The sequence below is a fragment of the Scatophagus argus genome, chromosome 21, assembly GCF_020382885.2.
Source record: "Scatophagus argus isolate fScaArg1 chromosome 21, fScaArg1.pri, whole genome shotgun sequence".
Classification (NCBI taxonomy): Eukaryota; Metazoa; Chordata; class Actinopteri; family Scatophagidae; genus Scatophagus; species Scatophagus argus.
Genome location: NC_058513.1, coordinates 16,592,277 through 16,608,712, shown reverse-complemented (window position 1 = coordinate 16,608,712; position 16,436 = coordinate 16,592,277). Strand labels below are relative to the sequence as shown.

The 16,436-nt window shown below is 44.0% G+C and overlaps 2 protein-coding genes across 3 annotated transcripts; one reads left to right on the top strand and one right to left on the bottom strand.

The window, feature by feature from the left end:
• Window positions 1-653: 653 nt before the first annotated feature.
• On the top strand, window positions 654-9,654 carry LOC124052673 (LIM and SH3 domain protein 1-like). 2 transcript variants are annotated; one of them, XM_046377188.1, is made up of 8 exons: window positions 654-869; window positions 2,087-2,181; window positions 3,148-3,232; window positions 5,062-5,169; window positions 6,107-6,214; window positions 8,060-8,129; window positions 8,214-8,302; window positions 8,715-9,654. In XM_046377188.1, exons 1-8 carry the CDS (start codon window positions 801-803, stop codon window positions 8,886-8,888), a joined length of 798 nt encoding a protein of 265 aa, XP_046233144.1. In that variant the 5' UTR covers window positions 654-800; the 3' UTR covers window positions 8,889-9,654. The 2 variants fall into 2 exon arrangements, with proteins under 2 accessions (XP_046233144.1, XP_046233145.1); XM_046377189.1 differs by lacking the exon at window positions 5,062-5,169 and having other exon boundaries at window positions 656-869.
• Window positions 9,477-16,400, bottom strand: LOC124052672 (kelch domain-containing protein 1-like). Its single transcript, XM_046377187.1, has 13 exons — window positions 16,052-16,400; window positions 15,285-15,355; window positions 15,013-15,130; window positions 14,217-14,329; window positions 13,672-13,762; window positions 13,392-13,490; window positions 13,186-13,260; window positions 12,628-12,686; window positions 12,419-12,534; window positions 11,919-11,991; window positions 11,561-11,645; window positions 10,850-10,929; window positions 9,477-9,876 (listed from the first exon to the last, which is right to left on the bottom strand). The coding sequence occupies exons 1-13, from the start codon at window positions 16,154-16,156 to the stop codon at window positions 9,741-9,743; spliced, it is 1,221 nt and encodes a 406-aa protein (XP_046233143.1). The 5' UTR covers window positions 16,157-16,400; the 3' UTR covers window positions 9,477-9,740.
• Window positions 16,401-16,436: the final 36 nt, after the last annotated feature.

The window sequence follows — 16,436 nt, the reverse complement described above, 5'->3', positions numbered from 1 at the left end:
TTGTTCTTCCCCGCCAGAGGGCGTCAAAACAGACTAACTTTGACAAACTGATCACGACTGGTTATTAAATGTTTTATCTTATTCACTTTGTTTAATCCTGAACCGTTATACTTTTGCCGTTACACACACACACACACACACACACACACATATATATAGATATATATATATATATATATATAGATAGATAGATAGATAGATAGATAGATAGGTATAGATATATACATATGCGTGTCTATAGTCTACAGCCCATCCATGATATTTTCATAGCGATTAAATTACATTATGATGCCGTTTATTGTCTTATGTTCAGTGTAAGTTGCTACGCCTTATAAGGTTAATACGGATTCCTCTAATGCGTTTGATGCTGCCTTCATGTGCTATACAGAAACCCGTAATCTAACCCACTGTGTCAATACAACTGAAGATCAAGATCTTTGTCATTGAAATTTTTAATCATTTTATCTTAAGCTATGAAATCCACCAGAAACAAACTATACCAACAGATATTTGTTTTGATTAAGACATTATAATTGCGGATCATTTGCTCGCAATACGCACGGTGTGTGGACATAAACTTGTTCTATCGCACTGTTCGTGAAGGCACCATGAGGGCTTCGTGCTTCACACTTGACTCCTCCTCGACTTGAGATCGCGTCCGTATATTAATTGAAATGCCTGCAGGCGAAGAGGACCGTTTGTTTCCCAGCTGTACATCACATTGTGCCTCCTTTACTTCTGAGTACTTTTTACTGAACCAGTGAGGGATTTTTGTGTGTGTGAGGGATCACTGCGCTATCATGAATCCGCCCTGTGGAAGATGCAATAAACCAGTTTACCCCACAGAAAAAATAAACTGCCTCGATAAGGTAGGATGAAATAAATCTAACCACATTCACTAACCAAATGTCACTTTGATATTCCAAATGTAACTAATATTCATGTCTGATAATAAGTTTAACATATTTACACGTCCCTTGAAACTTCATAGGCTTTATTTTCCTTTTACCTGACCGTCTTTTGATTGTACACTTCTCACAAGGAGATTGTTTAAAAGTCATGCTGTTTAAAATTTGCAAAGAAGGCCAGCACTAGAGGCACAAGTATTTTCCTCCTCTGTGAAGGTTATTTGACAGCAACTTTTTTGTAAGACCACACTAGTTGTTATATTTATAATATCTGATATTAACCAGAAAAGTTGTCTCTTTGCACACTTCATTCCACAGCCTATCACCTCTGACACGCTTTACCACTATAGGGGGTCATCATTATTATGAACACCAACAATTGACAAACATGCACGCTAACATACAAAACATACACACACAAACACACACGAGAGGAGTGAGGATGAGAAAACACACGCCTGTATAAACTCTGGCCACAAACCTCAAAATGTTAAAAAAAAGGACAGGGCAAGTAGACACTGTGTGTGTGTTTGTGTGTGTGTGTGTGTGTGTGTGTGTTTGTGTGTGTGTGTGTGTTTGTGTGTGCACGCATGTACCTCACTGTCATGAGCTTGCAAGACTGACTGACTGATAATGTGATTATAACCAGATAAAGATATCAGTCAGTTAAGTTAATTTAAAGTTAATTTAATCAGTTTAAGGACACAATCAAAGTACAGTAATCTGACGTTTTGATTTGATCTTCCTGTGAGTTGGTGCATTAAAGATAACAGACTAAAGTCACATGGGAAAGTACACAGTTTCCATGCAGCTGTGCAGGTAGCAGAGCGCGTTCAAACACCGTGCACGTTTTTGGCTCAACAGCTAAACTTATCTCTGCGGTGCTAATAAAATGCTTCCCTCAGACGACCACACGAGTGTCAGAACATCAACTCGATCACACAAACCGTGTCAGCAGGTGGCTGTGGGAGTTTTAATGTGCGTGTAAACAAAGAGTATTATTTTCATGTGGTAACTTCACGCTGTGCTCGTCTCCCATTGGCACTGAACTCCTCTTTTTCTTTGATACCAAGTCAAATCAACAAGACACTTTAATGCAGACCACCGGGACGTTTTTCGTCTCAGTGGACAGAAGTTGACTTAATATTTTACCCTTTTCGCTCTCTTCCTCACTGCAGTATTGGCACAAAGGTTGTTTCAGCTGCGAGGTGTGCAAGATGGCGCTGAGCATGACGACCTACAAAGGCTTTGAGAAGAAACCTTACTGCAGTATGTGAGTGTTTACAGCACACAGATCAGCCTGTTGGTTACGATGGCTGGCTCGCCGGTTCACACATGCACGAGACCTCCGATTCCGCAACACTTCTGAATCATTTTGTACGAGTTGCCAACACAAAGCCACAATGAGCAGCATGGTGGTTATTTCTGGGGAGACTTCTGGTCTCCTCATCACAAACAAAACGTGTCACGACGCCAGCAGACGTTTCCTTTTCGAAGCGGCTGAGACGCACAGATGGACAGTGGAAGCTGCTGTGTGTGGACGTGATGGAAAAGGGAAGCGTGAGCTGACAGACTGAGTCACGTGACCCCAGCAATTCCTCAGTGCAGCCTGAGATGAGAGGCTGACTGACAATTTGTGACAAAGCCAAAAAAAGTCCAGTTTTATGTGTAACTTGTTTAAGTTCCCCTTTATGTTATTACTAATTTTGCTGCCTTCAGGTGCAGAAAACCAATCTGCAAACCTTGTAAAAACGACACTGTTGGCTATGTGGTAAAAACAAAACTCATTATTTGCTGATTTTACAGACTTTATCAGAGATCTTAACATCTAAACAAGACCAACATAAAGCTTTTTGTTGTGTTTTTCTCATGGATTGATCTGAGGATTCAGCATATAAATTATTAGTGTGGAGTTCAACTTGAAATGTGGCCAAAAGAGTCCAAAAGGTTAATGGAATTAAATCTGCCGCACAGTTCAGCATCACCTTTGTGTGTTCTCATAACCAAAACTTTCTGAAGGAGCTAAAAAGAAAAAATACACCCAAAATTTGACTTTTAAGAGAAAATTTGTGACACTTGATCAAGTAGAGTAAATCATGATTGGTATATTTTCTCCATTAATTGGAATCAGATCAGACGTGGCGCCTAAACGATGTAAGTCGAGACTTGGTTTAACCTCTAACACTGATTTGGTGAGTGAGAAGATGACATCAGCTCATCCTCTTCTTTTTCTTCCCAGGCATTACCCCAAAACCTCGTTCACCATAGTGACCGACACCCCCGAGAACCTGCGTCTCAAGCAACAGAGCATGCTCAACAGCCAGGTGAGCCGGCCGCGGATCTGTCTCTGCTTTCCCGTCCCAGTCTCACTGCGTCATCGTGACTCGGTGTGTCCGTCCCTCTCTGCCTGTCTCCTTCGCTCAGCTCTGTGTCCGTCTCACGGCGGGAGACGAGGACGCGGCGCTCAAGGCAATTGGATTACTTCTATTGAATCAAATAAACCCTTTGGCCAGCTGCTAAAATGAGAGCACGCTAGCTTGGCTTTGATGTAAAGATGTGAGACTCGGTTGAGACCAAATCGGAGCTTTACGAGGTGCTAACGTTTCTCCAGAGTGTCCTAAATGATCAGAAACTGGACAGTAGCTTTAAAGTTCTGTCTTCCTTTCGGTTTCTCGTGTGGCGACGGCCCAACTCAGCCTCTCTGACTGAACTTCACTATTCTTAATCTCTAATCTAATCGCACTGTTCAAGCCAGCAGTTTAACTCGATCAAAGGAATAAGTCCCCCGAGTCACGCAAAATTAAAGAGATTTGTTTACAGTTTGAATTTTACCTTTGGGATTGTGTTGTCGCTCAACACGTGGAGGCTTTTCTCCCTCCCTCCCCCTACAAGAGGTAGAAAAGCTTTAATTCACCCGCCAACAATCTGTAATCTGCAGATTAGTTTCACCTTTCAAATCTAGAACGTTTTACAGAAGAAGTGAAGTTTTATCACCGAAGGCAGCGTGCTGAAGGACCTTTGATTACTGGTCATCTTACTAAATCAAGCAGCAGTTTTCATTTGATTCGTCCTGGTTTTTGAGACTTCTGCCTCCGCCCCCCCAAAAGAGGTGAGCTAATTTTGTTTGTGGTGTTCACAACATTGAAAATTATTGTGTTCTTGATTTACATTAACCAGGACTCTGCTTCTGGAGGTTCTTCTGGAGTTTGCTGATACATTTTTTATCTGAAAAACAAAACAAACACAGGATCAGTTGGAAAGTTAATTATTTTTTGGTTGTACTGATTCGGCAGCTTGTTTCAGTTTAGTTGCCTTGCGTCCCACTTTCTCTTTTTCTTTAGCACGGCTGTTCGGTGGCAGCTGCAGAAGCGACACACATCTGGCCATCCGGCAAACGCGCCTCCTTCTTCAAGCTTTCAAGAAGCCAAAACATGTTCGGGAAACTCGGGATGCAAAAAAGTGACGCAGCAGAATAAGCGAAGCAGCGTTTCTTCTCATGGCACGTTTAAACGTCTGAAACAGCAGCCTCGTGTGAACCACGCAGGCAAGGCGAGCGCGGCTCCATGTTTGGTTAAAAATCTTTAAAAGTGTCATGTAATACACCCATGTTAGTGTGCTGCATGACAGTTATGATAACATCATGATCAAATTTACAGCAAAGGCTGCTTCCTCCTCTCCGTCCTTCCCTCTCGTCTCTTCAAACCATCCCAGTTCATTTTTTATAACCATAAAAGTCTCGGCAGCTGAGCTCTGTTACTGAGGCTACATACCCCTCATAGCAAGAACATGACTCATGTGTGTGTGTGTGCGTGTGTGTGTGTGTGTGTGTGTGTGTGTGTGTGTGAGGATCTCAGATTTATGTTCTAGTAAACATTTTGGCTTTGTTTAATGTTGCATGTGTTTCCTCTGGGCCTAAACTTACAAGGAGATTTGACAAATAACCGTGCAGTGTGTGTGTGTGTGTGTGTGTGTGTGTGTTTGTAGACTGAACAAAAGTGTGTGTGCCACCTCATAAAATCAAACCTTATCATCCAGCTGCTGACATTTACCCAGCTCTGTTTGGGCCGAGAAGTTCACCTCGGGGTCTTTCTAGATCCTGTTGTCTAATTTTTGGCTGGGTTTCTTAAAATCCTGATGAATTACAAATTTGCAGGCGCTCTATAAGGAGGAGTTTGAAAAGAACAAGGGGAAAGGTTTCAGCGCGGTGGCCGACACGCCGGAGATGCAGAGAGTGAAGAAGACACAAGACCAGATCAGTAACGTACGTCCGGGTCGCCTCGCAAGCTGACCTGAGCATCGAATGACCTAATAACACTGAATCTTACCTCCGAACTCTCTAAAGTTCTTCATTACGACTCTACAGACTCAACAGACTGACCTTTTTCGTCATTTTTGTAGTTTTAGCTGTGACTTCTGTCCAGCCTCTGTGTATGTGTCCGCATGTCTGCATGCACCTCTACAAAAATCTGTACCTTAAATCAGTATAAAGTGGTTTTAATCCAGTGCTGCATTCAGGTTATAGGTTGAATTTATCGTTGCTGACTAATTCGCTCCCAACCTGCAAAATAAGCTCCACAAAAAGGAGCAGTTTTCGCTATCAGTTATGTTTATTTTTCAGATGAAATCTCTGTTTCTTCTGTTTGCTTGTTGCTTGTAAGTAACATGTAGCTTGACCTCTTCAGCCCTCTAGAAATGATTCAGATGAAAGAGCACACTGTACTGTCCTGTGTGTGTACTGAACCCTGTAATAAGCAGGAAACAGTACACACACATTACACCATGAATGCAGCTTTTTATTTATTTATTTATTTATTTATTTTAACCTAAATCCTAAATCTTTGCATGAATTCTAAATACAGGCTAACAAATCTGACAAACTTATTTCTTTACTCCAGATGTGTGTCATTTAACAAACTTGTCAACAATCTTAGAGGGAATCCTTCTGACATCATGGAAAGTATGTTTATTCACGTTAGAAGCCGCAGGCAGTTAGCCTAGCTTAGCATAAATACAATCTGCCGACCAGCAGCTCTAAAGCTCCATCTGCATCTCCAAGAAGTGTCAAAACTCCTGGAAGTTAAGCTAAGCTAAGCTAGCCTGCTGCTTCATATTTAGCATTTTCTCAGGTTTTTGGTATTCCCCAAAATATAAAGTAAGGCTGGTGTGTTTTTGATCTTGTAATTAACTGTACATTTCAGGCTCTTTACAAGGAGGAGTTTGAAAAGAGCAAGGGGAAAGGTTTCAGCGTGGTGGTCGACACGCCAGAGATGCAGAGACTGAAGAAGACACAAGACCAGATCAGCAACGTAAGTGTGGTCCCTCTGAAAAACAACATCTTCAGAGAGTCGGTTCTGCTAAGTTTCACAGTGTTGGTATCTTGTCTTGCTTTAAGTTGGCCCTGAAAAAGCACAGTAGTACAATTCTTAAATACTTGAATACTTTACTTGAGTATTTCCATTTTATTCTACTATTTAGTTATATTTAAATGCATTTTGGAGGGAAATGTTAACATATTTACTTACTTATTATTTATTCATCACACTTTGCGATATTTATTGGGCCACTAGGTGCAGATTTTCCATAAAGAAACATTACATTATCTGGTGACCTTTTGGAGGGTCCCGACCCCCAGGTTGGGAACCACTGGATTAAACCAGCTGGTTGTATATAATATAAGATAAAAGCAGCTCCATCTCGAGCATCCTCAACATTAAAATGCATCAGTATTAATAATCTCACACAACAGTTTTTCCATATGCATTTATGTGTCAGTCACAAAGTCACTGTTCAACGAGTACTTATACTTTAGATACTGCAGTGATGGGTCTGAGCATTTCCACTGGAAGCTGCAGTAGAAACTTAATTCTACTTAATTCTAGTCTAAAGAAAATAACTTCAAAGTCAAACATCTGGTCGCCGGCTTCCACAAATTATGAAGTCAAGAGAGAGACAGAAAAAAAGAAAGAAAAGAAAAAGGAAAACAAGCACGACACGGCCAGACGCACGCAACAAGCCGAGCCAAACATCACGGCCCGGTAACAGGAGTCGTTTTCGGAGCAGGACGGCAGATCTGGGGTCTGTTTCAGTGTGCAGTGCAGGATGTCAGAGTGCAGCCCTGCAGAGACGCTCGGGCACATTTCAGACATTTCTGCCTCGTCCACTGAGGAGCAGCTGCCCTATATGGTCAAAGTCTCTCAGCTGTGGACACAAAGTCAGCGTCTCACACACACACACACACACACACACACACACACTCATGAGAGCACTGGTTGCATTAAGGAATGATGGGTGATAAGCTGCATGTCAAAAGAGCAAAATCTAGTGACCACTTTTTCCACTGGTGGCTTTCTTTCCTTCCTTCCCGTTTGGTTTTTTTTTTTGTCTTTTTTAAGTTCACCACCCTCCTCCTGTCTTATTCCCCCCATCGTATCTTCTCTTCCCGTTTTCTCCTCCTGCCTGAGGTCTGTTGAGGACACAAGGCGTTGGCTGGCTGCTCCTTCTTTTCCTTATTCAGCATCCAGCTTCCTCTCCCAGCGCCTAAAGGCTGGAGCTGTGTTTGATTAATAACGCAGAGGTTCACGAAGGTCGTCCTCCGCGTCTCCGTGTCCTCGCTGCACGACGGCGCAAGAGCTTCTCTTCAGTGGAATGGAGACAGGAAGTGCAGACTTGGGAGCACAAAACAAGCCGATGTCAGGAATCTTTGAACAGTCGCAGTTACAGCGTGACTGATGTAGATTCACACGGTTTCTTTGAACTCATGAGCGCATGAAGAAGTCAAAAATGAATCTGTGTTCGGTCTATTAGACAGAAATGTCTGTGAAGAATACAAAGAAATCAAAAACACTAACAGTCACAAGGCCCAGCAAGTGTGAAAGTAAAGAAACAAATCTTCATTTTTATTGGTGCGTTTCATCTTTTTATTTCTATGAAGTAGAACGAAGGATATCTGAAACCTAAAACTGACAGGTGGTTCTTTCTTTGTCCTGGTTGGAGGTTTCACCTTCTGCAGCAGAGATACACCATCACCATCACCACCACCTCCCATCATCTCTCAGCACCTCCTAAAATGGTGAACTACTTCTCAGAGAGAACTTGATTAATGTGTGTGTGTGTGTGTGTGTGTGTGTATGCGCTGCCGCCTGTGTGTGCAGATAAAGTACCATGAGGAATTTGAGAAGAGCAGGATTCGAAGTGACGCACCTCCTCCAGAAAACAGACAAGGTAACAAAACACATCGTTACACCTTGTGAGACATGCTGCTTTAAATAGTCGATTTTAACTGTGTGTGTGTGTGTGTGTGTGTAGAAGAAGAAGTGCAACCATCCAGCCCTGAGCGATTCACTCAGCCGGTCGGACAAATGCGTCCTGCTGCTGTAGCACCACCTGGTGGAAGGGTAAGGCGAATCCGTGGACAAACACTACATGGCAGAAAGTATGTGGACGCCGGAAGATGTCATCGATGCGTGATGGCTGAGCATCTCATTGGTGTGGGGTGTCATCAAGTTGAAACAGAAAAGGGAACTGCTCACAAAGTTGGAAGCTCAGTATTGTCGTTTCCTGTAACTGGAACTAAGAGTGTTAAAGTAGGGTGTCCACATACTTTTGACCACCCAGTGCTGCATGTATTTCCTTGTGTGTCCACGTTCATCTGCATGTGTCACAATGCAGAGTGTGTGTGTTCATGCCTCCCTCTGTAGGCAAATACATGGAAATGAAGCAGTTTGGACTCTGGACTGTGGTGTGTGTGTGTGCGTGCGTGAGGGCCTCCGGTTGTTCATTTCCTGTGTGTGTGTTTGAACGCCACAGAAAGGTTACCAGGCCGTGTACAGCTACACGGCGGCGGAGGCAGACGAAGTTTCCCTGCAGGAAGGCGACCTGATCTCGGACGTGGAGCAGATAGACGAGGGCTGGATGTTCGGATGCAACCAGCGCACGGGGCAGCGAGGCCTGCTGCCCGCCAACTACGTCCGACCCGTCTGAGGCAAACGCGCCCGTCCAACACACGTGAGGCGGCTCACCTCCAGCACCAGCAATCAGGCTTCTCAGAAAGTTTTTAAAAACTTCCCAGACTGGTTATGCTTTGTCTTTTTCTCTCTTTTGTGTTTAAATAAAAGTAAAGAAGACGTCCAGGGATTATGGGTTTTTGAAAAGTGGGATTAAAGAAATTTCACTTTATGGAAGAAAAATAAAAAAAAAAAAAAAGGTTGCAGTGAAACCCACAGAAAGAGGAAACGACACAGGAAAACAGAATATTAAACCTACAGTCAACGACAATAATTCATGTGTTATTTTTCTATTTCTCAGGTAACATTTACCTTCTTATGTACACCTTTCAGCGGTGCAGCCCGAACGAAGCCGCTTCAGGTGTAATTTGTCAGTATTTCTGCAGTCCAGAGTGTTTTTTAAAACCCGTTTATTACTACTATTGAGAATGAAAAAAAAAAAAAAAAAAAATCACAGATTAATGATTTGGCCATGTGAGCCGATTTGATTAAAAGAGGAATATTTAAACATTGGAGTGTTTTACTCTCATTGTTCTTCCTGGAAATGATAAACATCACACCAATATACAACATGTCGATACCTTTATTCAAAAACAGATTGCACATCACATCACTACAAGGAGTAAAACTGTACCTAATCTAAACCAGGTGTTTAAAATAAGGCCAAAAACAACTTTATTTATAAATTATGTTTAAGTTAAAACAAACTTTAGCATGTTTTTTTTTTTTAATAAATCATTAAACACACAAAAAGACAATAGAGACACAAAAGAAAGAAGAAGACGGTCGTCTAATAACCGATTGGCTCAGAATCTTAAAAACGTCCTCTTCAAGCTGTAAGAACGGCCGTCGCGGCAGAGAAAAAGGCCACTCGCTTGTCGATTTTGCTACGTAGCTTCGATGGCAGCCAGCTGAGCTGCTTTCCAAACAGCTGTGGGTTTTTTCCTATGAGGTCCTCACACAATCTGGAGAGGAAATTAAAACAGAGCGTTCAGATGCTCCAAAACTACTTCTCAAATACACCAGTGAGCCGTCTCTGAACATAATGAATAACTAGTCCTGCTCTATCAAGAACTGAAAAGTGATTTCACAACGCTGGTTGTTCTGTTTGCACACTATGTAGACAAAAGTATTGGAACACCTCTTTATTATTGAATTCAGGTGCAGTATGGGGCTGTTTTTCAGGGCTTGTTTTCAGCACCTGACTTCCAGTGAAGGGAAATCTTAATGCTTCAGCACACCAAGACATTTTGGACAATGCTATGAGAGCTGCAAAGCTGTCTGTGTGTTTAGAATGAGACGTCATTAAAGTCCCCGTTGGTGTGATGTCCCAATACATTTGTACACATAGTGTATCATTTGTATGTTCACGGCCCACGTTTTGACTGCAATGTTTGTCACTCTCACCGATTTCAGAGATGCTTCAGAAATGGACACAGTTATTAAAACTTGCATCTCCGCTTTGCAAAAGTACTGAACTACGACCAAAAGAAGAAGAGTCAGCAAACTGATTTCCACGTGTGTCACATTCAGCACCAGTCGGTCATGTTATGCGTGAACGAGCCCATGCAGGTCATTTTGTGACGTGCTGTAATGCATTCTGAAGCGTCGGTCAACATTTGTGAGGTCAGATTATCGCCTCGCGTGTCAGCACAGTCTGCTGCCTCAGCGAGCTCATTAGCCCAACACCAAATCCTCCGCTCCATGTGAACCTGAACGCAGCGTGAACAGCTCCAAGTGTTTAGAGGATCTCTGCTTAAAACTGCTTAATCACACGTGTAAAGAGACCAAATGCAAACATGCTCCCACACGTCTCCAACGTACATGAAAACTCCACGCTGAAAATAACCGCACGTGACCTGCCGCCAAATCCCCGTGCAACAAGATATGAAATCAGAGCTGCTGGTTGTACATATTTAATATGAGATATGATCATACCTGAAGAGGGAGTACGGCTGGGTCTGAAAGATGAACACGTCTCTGCAGTGATGCTGCGATGGAGCCACCAGAACAGCCACCTGACAGGAGGATCAAGCATCACATGAGGACAGATGAACTTGACTGTTAGTGTTTGTTTTTTTTTCTATATTTAAATACCTGCAGTGTGCTGACAATAATTAGCAACAAGCTTATCCGTGTGTATTGTGGATGTCTATAAAGAACACACACACACTAGCTTGTTCATGACACCAGCCTGGCTGTGAGGTCTTATGTCTCCTTGCTGTAAAATTCCCTGAGCAGATCATTTCAGACTTTTCACAACTTGGCCACATTTGAACGTATCCAACTTACACATCGTCAGTAATCCGATCCTGTTCAGACCTTAAAGACAAATAAAAACAACCCCACATTTTCTGTACAGCTTTGCCCCCAAATACTTTCAGTCCTTAAACCACCTAAGCTTTCTTTATGCAACACTTTTACTTAATTACCGAGTTAGATTTGGCTCACATGACCAATTGCATAAGTTAAACCAATATTGCAGAAGGAACGAGGGGGTTTTAAAGGCAGAATGCACAATCGCACACTGTGCTACATTTTACTGGCCAATGCCCTCCTCTGCAGCTACAAATAAAGCTTCCAGACTTCACTATTGTGAGTGCAGTTAGAAAAATAAACCAACTGTTTGGCAAAAATCACATCACGTACCGAATCCATGAGGATGCGCATGTTGCTGCTTCCCCCAAAGACAACAACGTCGTTGTCGCTTCCCAGACAGGCCGAGTGACACACCCTGAGGAAGGCAAACGTTCGGCTGAATAAAAGCAAAGTTCACACAGCGATTTTCCGGTGACACGCAAAGCACCTTTTTCAGGTTTAACCCATACAGACTTCCAGCTGAATTCGTGACTCACTGTGGCATCACTTTGTTCCCTCTTAATGTGCATATTAAGAAGCTGAAATCAAACAATTTCTAGGACTAACAGGGATTTTGGGGTCACTGCTCAGTTTTCTCTTTATGTGAACTTAAGCACACATCATGTTAGGCTTAGCTCAGATGACCTACCTGGGCTTGTCCTGGTGGGGGTGCGTCATCTTGGTCCACTCTCTCTTTTGAGTGTTAAACTGCCAGGCATCGTCTAGCAGAGGAGTCAACGATGAAACAACAATTAAGAGCGGAAATGATGGCGTCCTTTGTTGCATTAAAAAAATAAATAAATAAATGGGGACAGCTGTCCAAGGCAGACTATGACACATTATGATGATGATCACACACACAGATAAAATGTTTTTCCCAACAGTTTCAACATCAGGCAGAGCATCCATGGATTACTGCAGGGCCAGAGCTTCGACTCATAAAGAGATGCAGGATGTCTACAAAGAGACACAACATGAGGCAACAACATCGTTTTGTGCTTCTTTGCGTCCGTCCTGTCACCACAGAAGGGGCCTGTGGGGTCCACCGTCTCTCGCCTCCATCCGGGAGACTGTCTCACTCACCCACCGTGAAGACTTTGAGTCAAACATAGAGGCACCGAAGACCAACAGCTCAGAGAGGAGACTTACTCAGAGTTTTTCCGTCTGCGCCGAGTCCTCCGTAGATGAAGAGCGTGTGATCCGACGTGGGCGTCATGGTGAACATGGAGCGGCCCAGAGGCGTGCAGGACTGCGAGGAGTCGCAGCTGAAAACCAAAGCAGGAGTAAGTCAGAACGGAAAGCTGTACAGATCAAACCTAAAAGGGTTACAATTACTGTACGTGTGAAGGAAGTTTTACAATCGAGTCCAGGTCCACGTTTCCAGGTCCAAGCAGAACAGGTCCAATTCCGCTGTTTCCTGCAAACACATGTTCATATTCAAGTAAACAGTCCTCCCAAAAGCAATCCTCTTCACTAGAACTACGTGCAATAAACTGCTGCTACAACAGCCTCTTCTGGTTTCAGTCTTTCCACAGCGACTTGAAACGCAGCTGCAGGGATTTGCTCCCTTTCAGATGTCCAACAGTGACACTGGGGGGCACTGAGGCCCAGCTCGCTCAATGAAAACCTTTTCTTTACGGATCTGACTTCGTGCTTGTGCAGGCACCGTCACGTCACCAACAGGAAAGGGATGTTTAAACAGGAAATGACTTTCCCCAAACTGTTACCACAAAGTTGGGAGCACGCTATTGTCTGAAATATCTTGGTGTGCTGTATCGTGAAGATTTCGTTTTATTTTAACCGAGACAACAGTGCCGCGGAGAAAATAGCTGAAGATCAAGTACACAACAGCAGGCGTGTCCACATATTTTTGGCGATTTGTTGTTTTAACTGTAGTCAACATCGAGCCAACTCACCACACCACCGGAGATGTAACCTTTGTTCCCCAGAAGGGCACTCGCATGGCAGCCTCGGGGGGCGGGAACAGGACCCTGGACATGACAAGAAACAAAAAGTTTAAGCTCATCATCTTGTCACATTAACGCCAACATTTTTACTGTCTAAAAGTATGCACGCGAGACAAGGAAAGTAAAAAGAAGTGACATGATGCTGCTCTACTCACCTGAGTCTCCGGCATGCTCCACGTATCAGTATGTGTGTCAAAAACATTGACTTCACTGTTCCAGCCCCAGCATCTGAATAACGCATTTCCAACTGCAGTCTAAAAGCCAAAAATGGAATACGAGCACAAAACAAGCTTCATACTAAAGCGAGCACACAGTAACCGCAGGACAGAACAACAACAAAACAAACACTGTTTAGTTTTGTTCCAGTGAGAAAATAATTCAATCTACTTCCTCTCTGATGTGCAGCTGCTGTTCCCACATATTGTTATTATTTACCCAGGACATCTCTTCAACGATGAAGCTCGATGATGACGTGTTTCGTACCTCCCTGATGGTCTTACATCCATATCCACCAAAGTAAATTAATCTGCAGCAAAGGAAAAGGTGGGTGGAGCCAAGTTCAAAACTCAGATGAAAGACAGAGAAGAAGATTTTCTTATTTCAACATACACAAGCTCTTAAAAATATCCCTTAGCCGAAGCCGTGCTTAGCTCTACTCGGACGCGGACTGTGAACGCAGCACCGCGTGAAACCGCCATGACATCATCAGGATCGAAGCAATGGGCTGCTTGTCACAGCAAGGAGGCAAACTATGTTTCAGAAAAGGCTGAACGCCACAAAGCGAACCGCTGCCGAAAAAAGAAGAGTTTTCTGCTACCCACAACTGTTAACCATGGAAAACCAAAATAAAAAATCCAAACGACCTCCTATGGAGCTGTGAGCATGTACTCTGAATGAGTGAACAGCTGATTGGTTAGTCGGAGCCCGTTGTCAGCCGCTGGTAGGCTGCGGTCGGGCTCTTCTTCACGGGGAGGACGGACCTGTCTCTGTGCACCCAGCAGGAGTGCTTGTTCCGCGGCGACGGCGTCGTGCCCTTGGTGTCGGTCAGTCTCTTCCACGTGTAGAGCTGCTCCGTCAGGTCGACGCTGAACATCTGCAGTCAGGAGAGTTAAACACATCAAAAACAAAAACCAACGGGCGAGACTTCGAGTGAGAAGGACAAATCAGACCGCCTAACATCAAGCAGACCTTTGTTGAACACGTGGTGGAGTTGTGGTGAGAAATCCATAATTTTGTTTGGATGCCGAGTCACAGAGCGAGGGAGGAAGTTGGCGAAGGTTGAACCCATTACCCCATTCGTGAACATTTCAGTCACGTCCGAGTTTCATCAGCAGGGGTGGTTATTTAACAAAGAACTCCCATGATCCCACACTACTTCAGTAAGTCAAAGTTTGTCTTTTATCTTTCGCGGTTTCGTGTGAGCAGAAATTACTTTCTGTGTAAGCTAAATGCTAAATGCTAAATGATAACCAAAATTATAACACATGCGCTGGGGAACATGACGCTCACAAGAACCAGGCTGCTGAAGGGTCGGTTTTAACCCGTTTCCTGTCCTTGTAGCCACAGTGACAAAACGACAAAAATCTTGTATCTCGTGCAGCGGACACATCGTGGACGCAGGGTCTTCAGGACAGGAAGTCATGTTGTTAAACAATACAAAGGCTCCTCAAAGAACAGGAATTTATCTTCCAGAAAAGATTACGCTCAGCTCAAGTGATAATACAAGAGGCTTCGACGAGAACCAACCAACCAGGGCCCACCTCGTCTCCGTCTCACCTGGTTTGTGTATCCAAGGGGGTCGCACCCTGCAAAGATGTAGAGCGTGCTGTTAACATGAGAGCCACAGAAGCCTGATAAGTCTTGTGGTTTGTCTCCGGTGATCTCCCTCCGTTCCCTGTCACACACACACACACACACACACACACACACACACAGTATCTTGTTTGTACCATTTTTAAAATAACTGACTTTATCACAAAACAAACACGCTCCAGGCTGACATCCGTAGTTTAAGATGTCAAGATGACACGGCCTTCTTTCTATCTTACCACGTCCCGCTTTCCAAATCGCAGAGCCATATCTCATCGCTGGGCAACATGACGTCCTCTCCAGCAACCACCTGTGAGGGGAAATAAAAACAACGAGGGGATAAAGTCTGAAAACACAATGCACACCAAGCCTTATGTGCTGAACAACAAAGAGGCAGCTTTTGGGTGCAGAGATTTGGGGTTAAAAGCTAAAAATCTGATGATGCTGTCCGGTTTCAGGCTGTCCGTGGATACTGAGCCCATAGGATGCAGCAGCAGCATATGGATTATAAAAGGTTTTCCTGTTGAAACATGCAGGAAAGCTTCTCTTCTGACTCCTCACACTCTCCTCCTGATTAAGTTGTTTTCAAACAGCATTTCTGCACGCTTTCCAGGCCGACTTTGTTCCTTACATGCGCATGCACACTCAGTTCAAACGTTCACGAGGTGAACCCAATCAAAGCTCAGGCAGCCTTGCAGCAAGTCCCACCTTTATGAAGGTTAGAGTGCTCAGGCTGGAGTGAACTGGCGACTGGTGTTGAGGTGTCTGCAATATTTTGTCCACCATCAGAATAAAAGGATTCATAAGTCTACCATTCGACACCACGAAACACATCCTGCAAAATGATCATAAAAAAAAGCTTCAACAAAAGTTTTAACAAAAACAAACGCTATCAAGCACCCAGAAAAGTGAACTTTAAGTGGAGGACACATGAGGCGGCTGGACGGAGGGAAAATGGCAGTTTATTCTCGCAGATACACCTGCACAGGTAAGAAGCCTGCCTCACCTGGTAACCTCCCCACACGTACAGCGTGTTGTTGTCTGCTATGAACGCCGTGTGGCCGCTCCTCTCCAGCCGGCTCCCCGGGGCGGCTCCCTCAGCAGCATCCATCCGTAAACTCTCCTGGTTATCCGCCTGTTGAGCAGCGACTCCCCGCAATAAAAACGAGTAAAACGGCTTCCTGAGAGGGAAACGCGCACAGGTAGGAGCGAACAGGTAGGAGCGCCGAGGCGGAGCACAGCTGCTGCTGCTGCCGCCGCTCCGACTGGACTGGACCGGACGCTTTCAGGAACGTGTTTTACAAGCTCGCTGTCATTACTTACTCCTCCCATCAGCTGCTGTTATGTGAGCTCCACTTCAGCGCTGTGGGGGGGAGGAAGAGGAGGAGGAA

What these genes read in the sequence shown, in the direction of transcription:
- LOC124052673 (XM_046377188.1), top strand. Translation starts at nt 801, where the DNA reads ATGAATCCGCCCTGTGGAAGATGCAATAAACCAGTTTACCCCACAGAA. An exon ending in AAGAAACCTTACTGCAGTAT is followed by an intron (nt 2,182 to 3,147) that starts GTGAGTGTTTAC and finishes TTTTCTTCCCAG; the next exon opens with GCATTACCCCAAAACCTCGT. An exon ending in TCCTCCAGAAAACAGACAAG is followed by an intron (nt 8,130 to 8,213) that starts GTAACAAAACAC and finishes GTGTGTGTGTAG; the next exon opens with AAGAAGAAGTGCAACCATCC.
- LOC124052672 (XM_046377187.1), bottom strand. Translation starts at nt 16,156, where the DNA reads ATGGATGCTGCTGAGGGAGCCGCCCCGGGGAGCCGGCTGGAGAGGAGC. An exon ending in ACGTGTGGGGAGGTTACCAG is followed by an intron (nt 15,356 to 16,051) that starts GTGAGGCAGGCT and finishes TTCCCCTCACAG; the next exon opens with GTGGTTGCTGGAGAGGACGT. An exon ending in TGCTGGGTGCACAGAGACAG is followed by an intron (nt 13,763 to 14,216) that starts GTCCGTCCTCCC and finishes CCTTTGCTGCAG; the next exon opens with ATTAATTTACTTTGGTGGAT.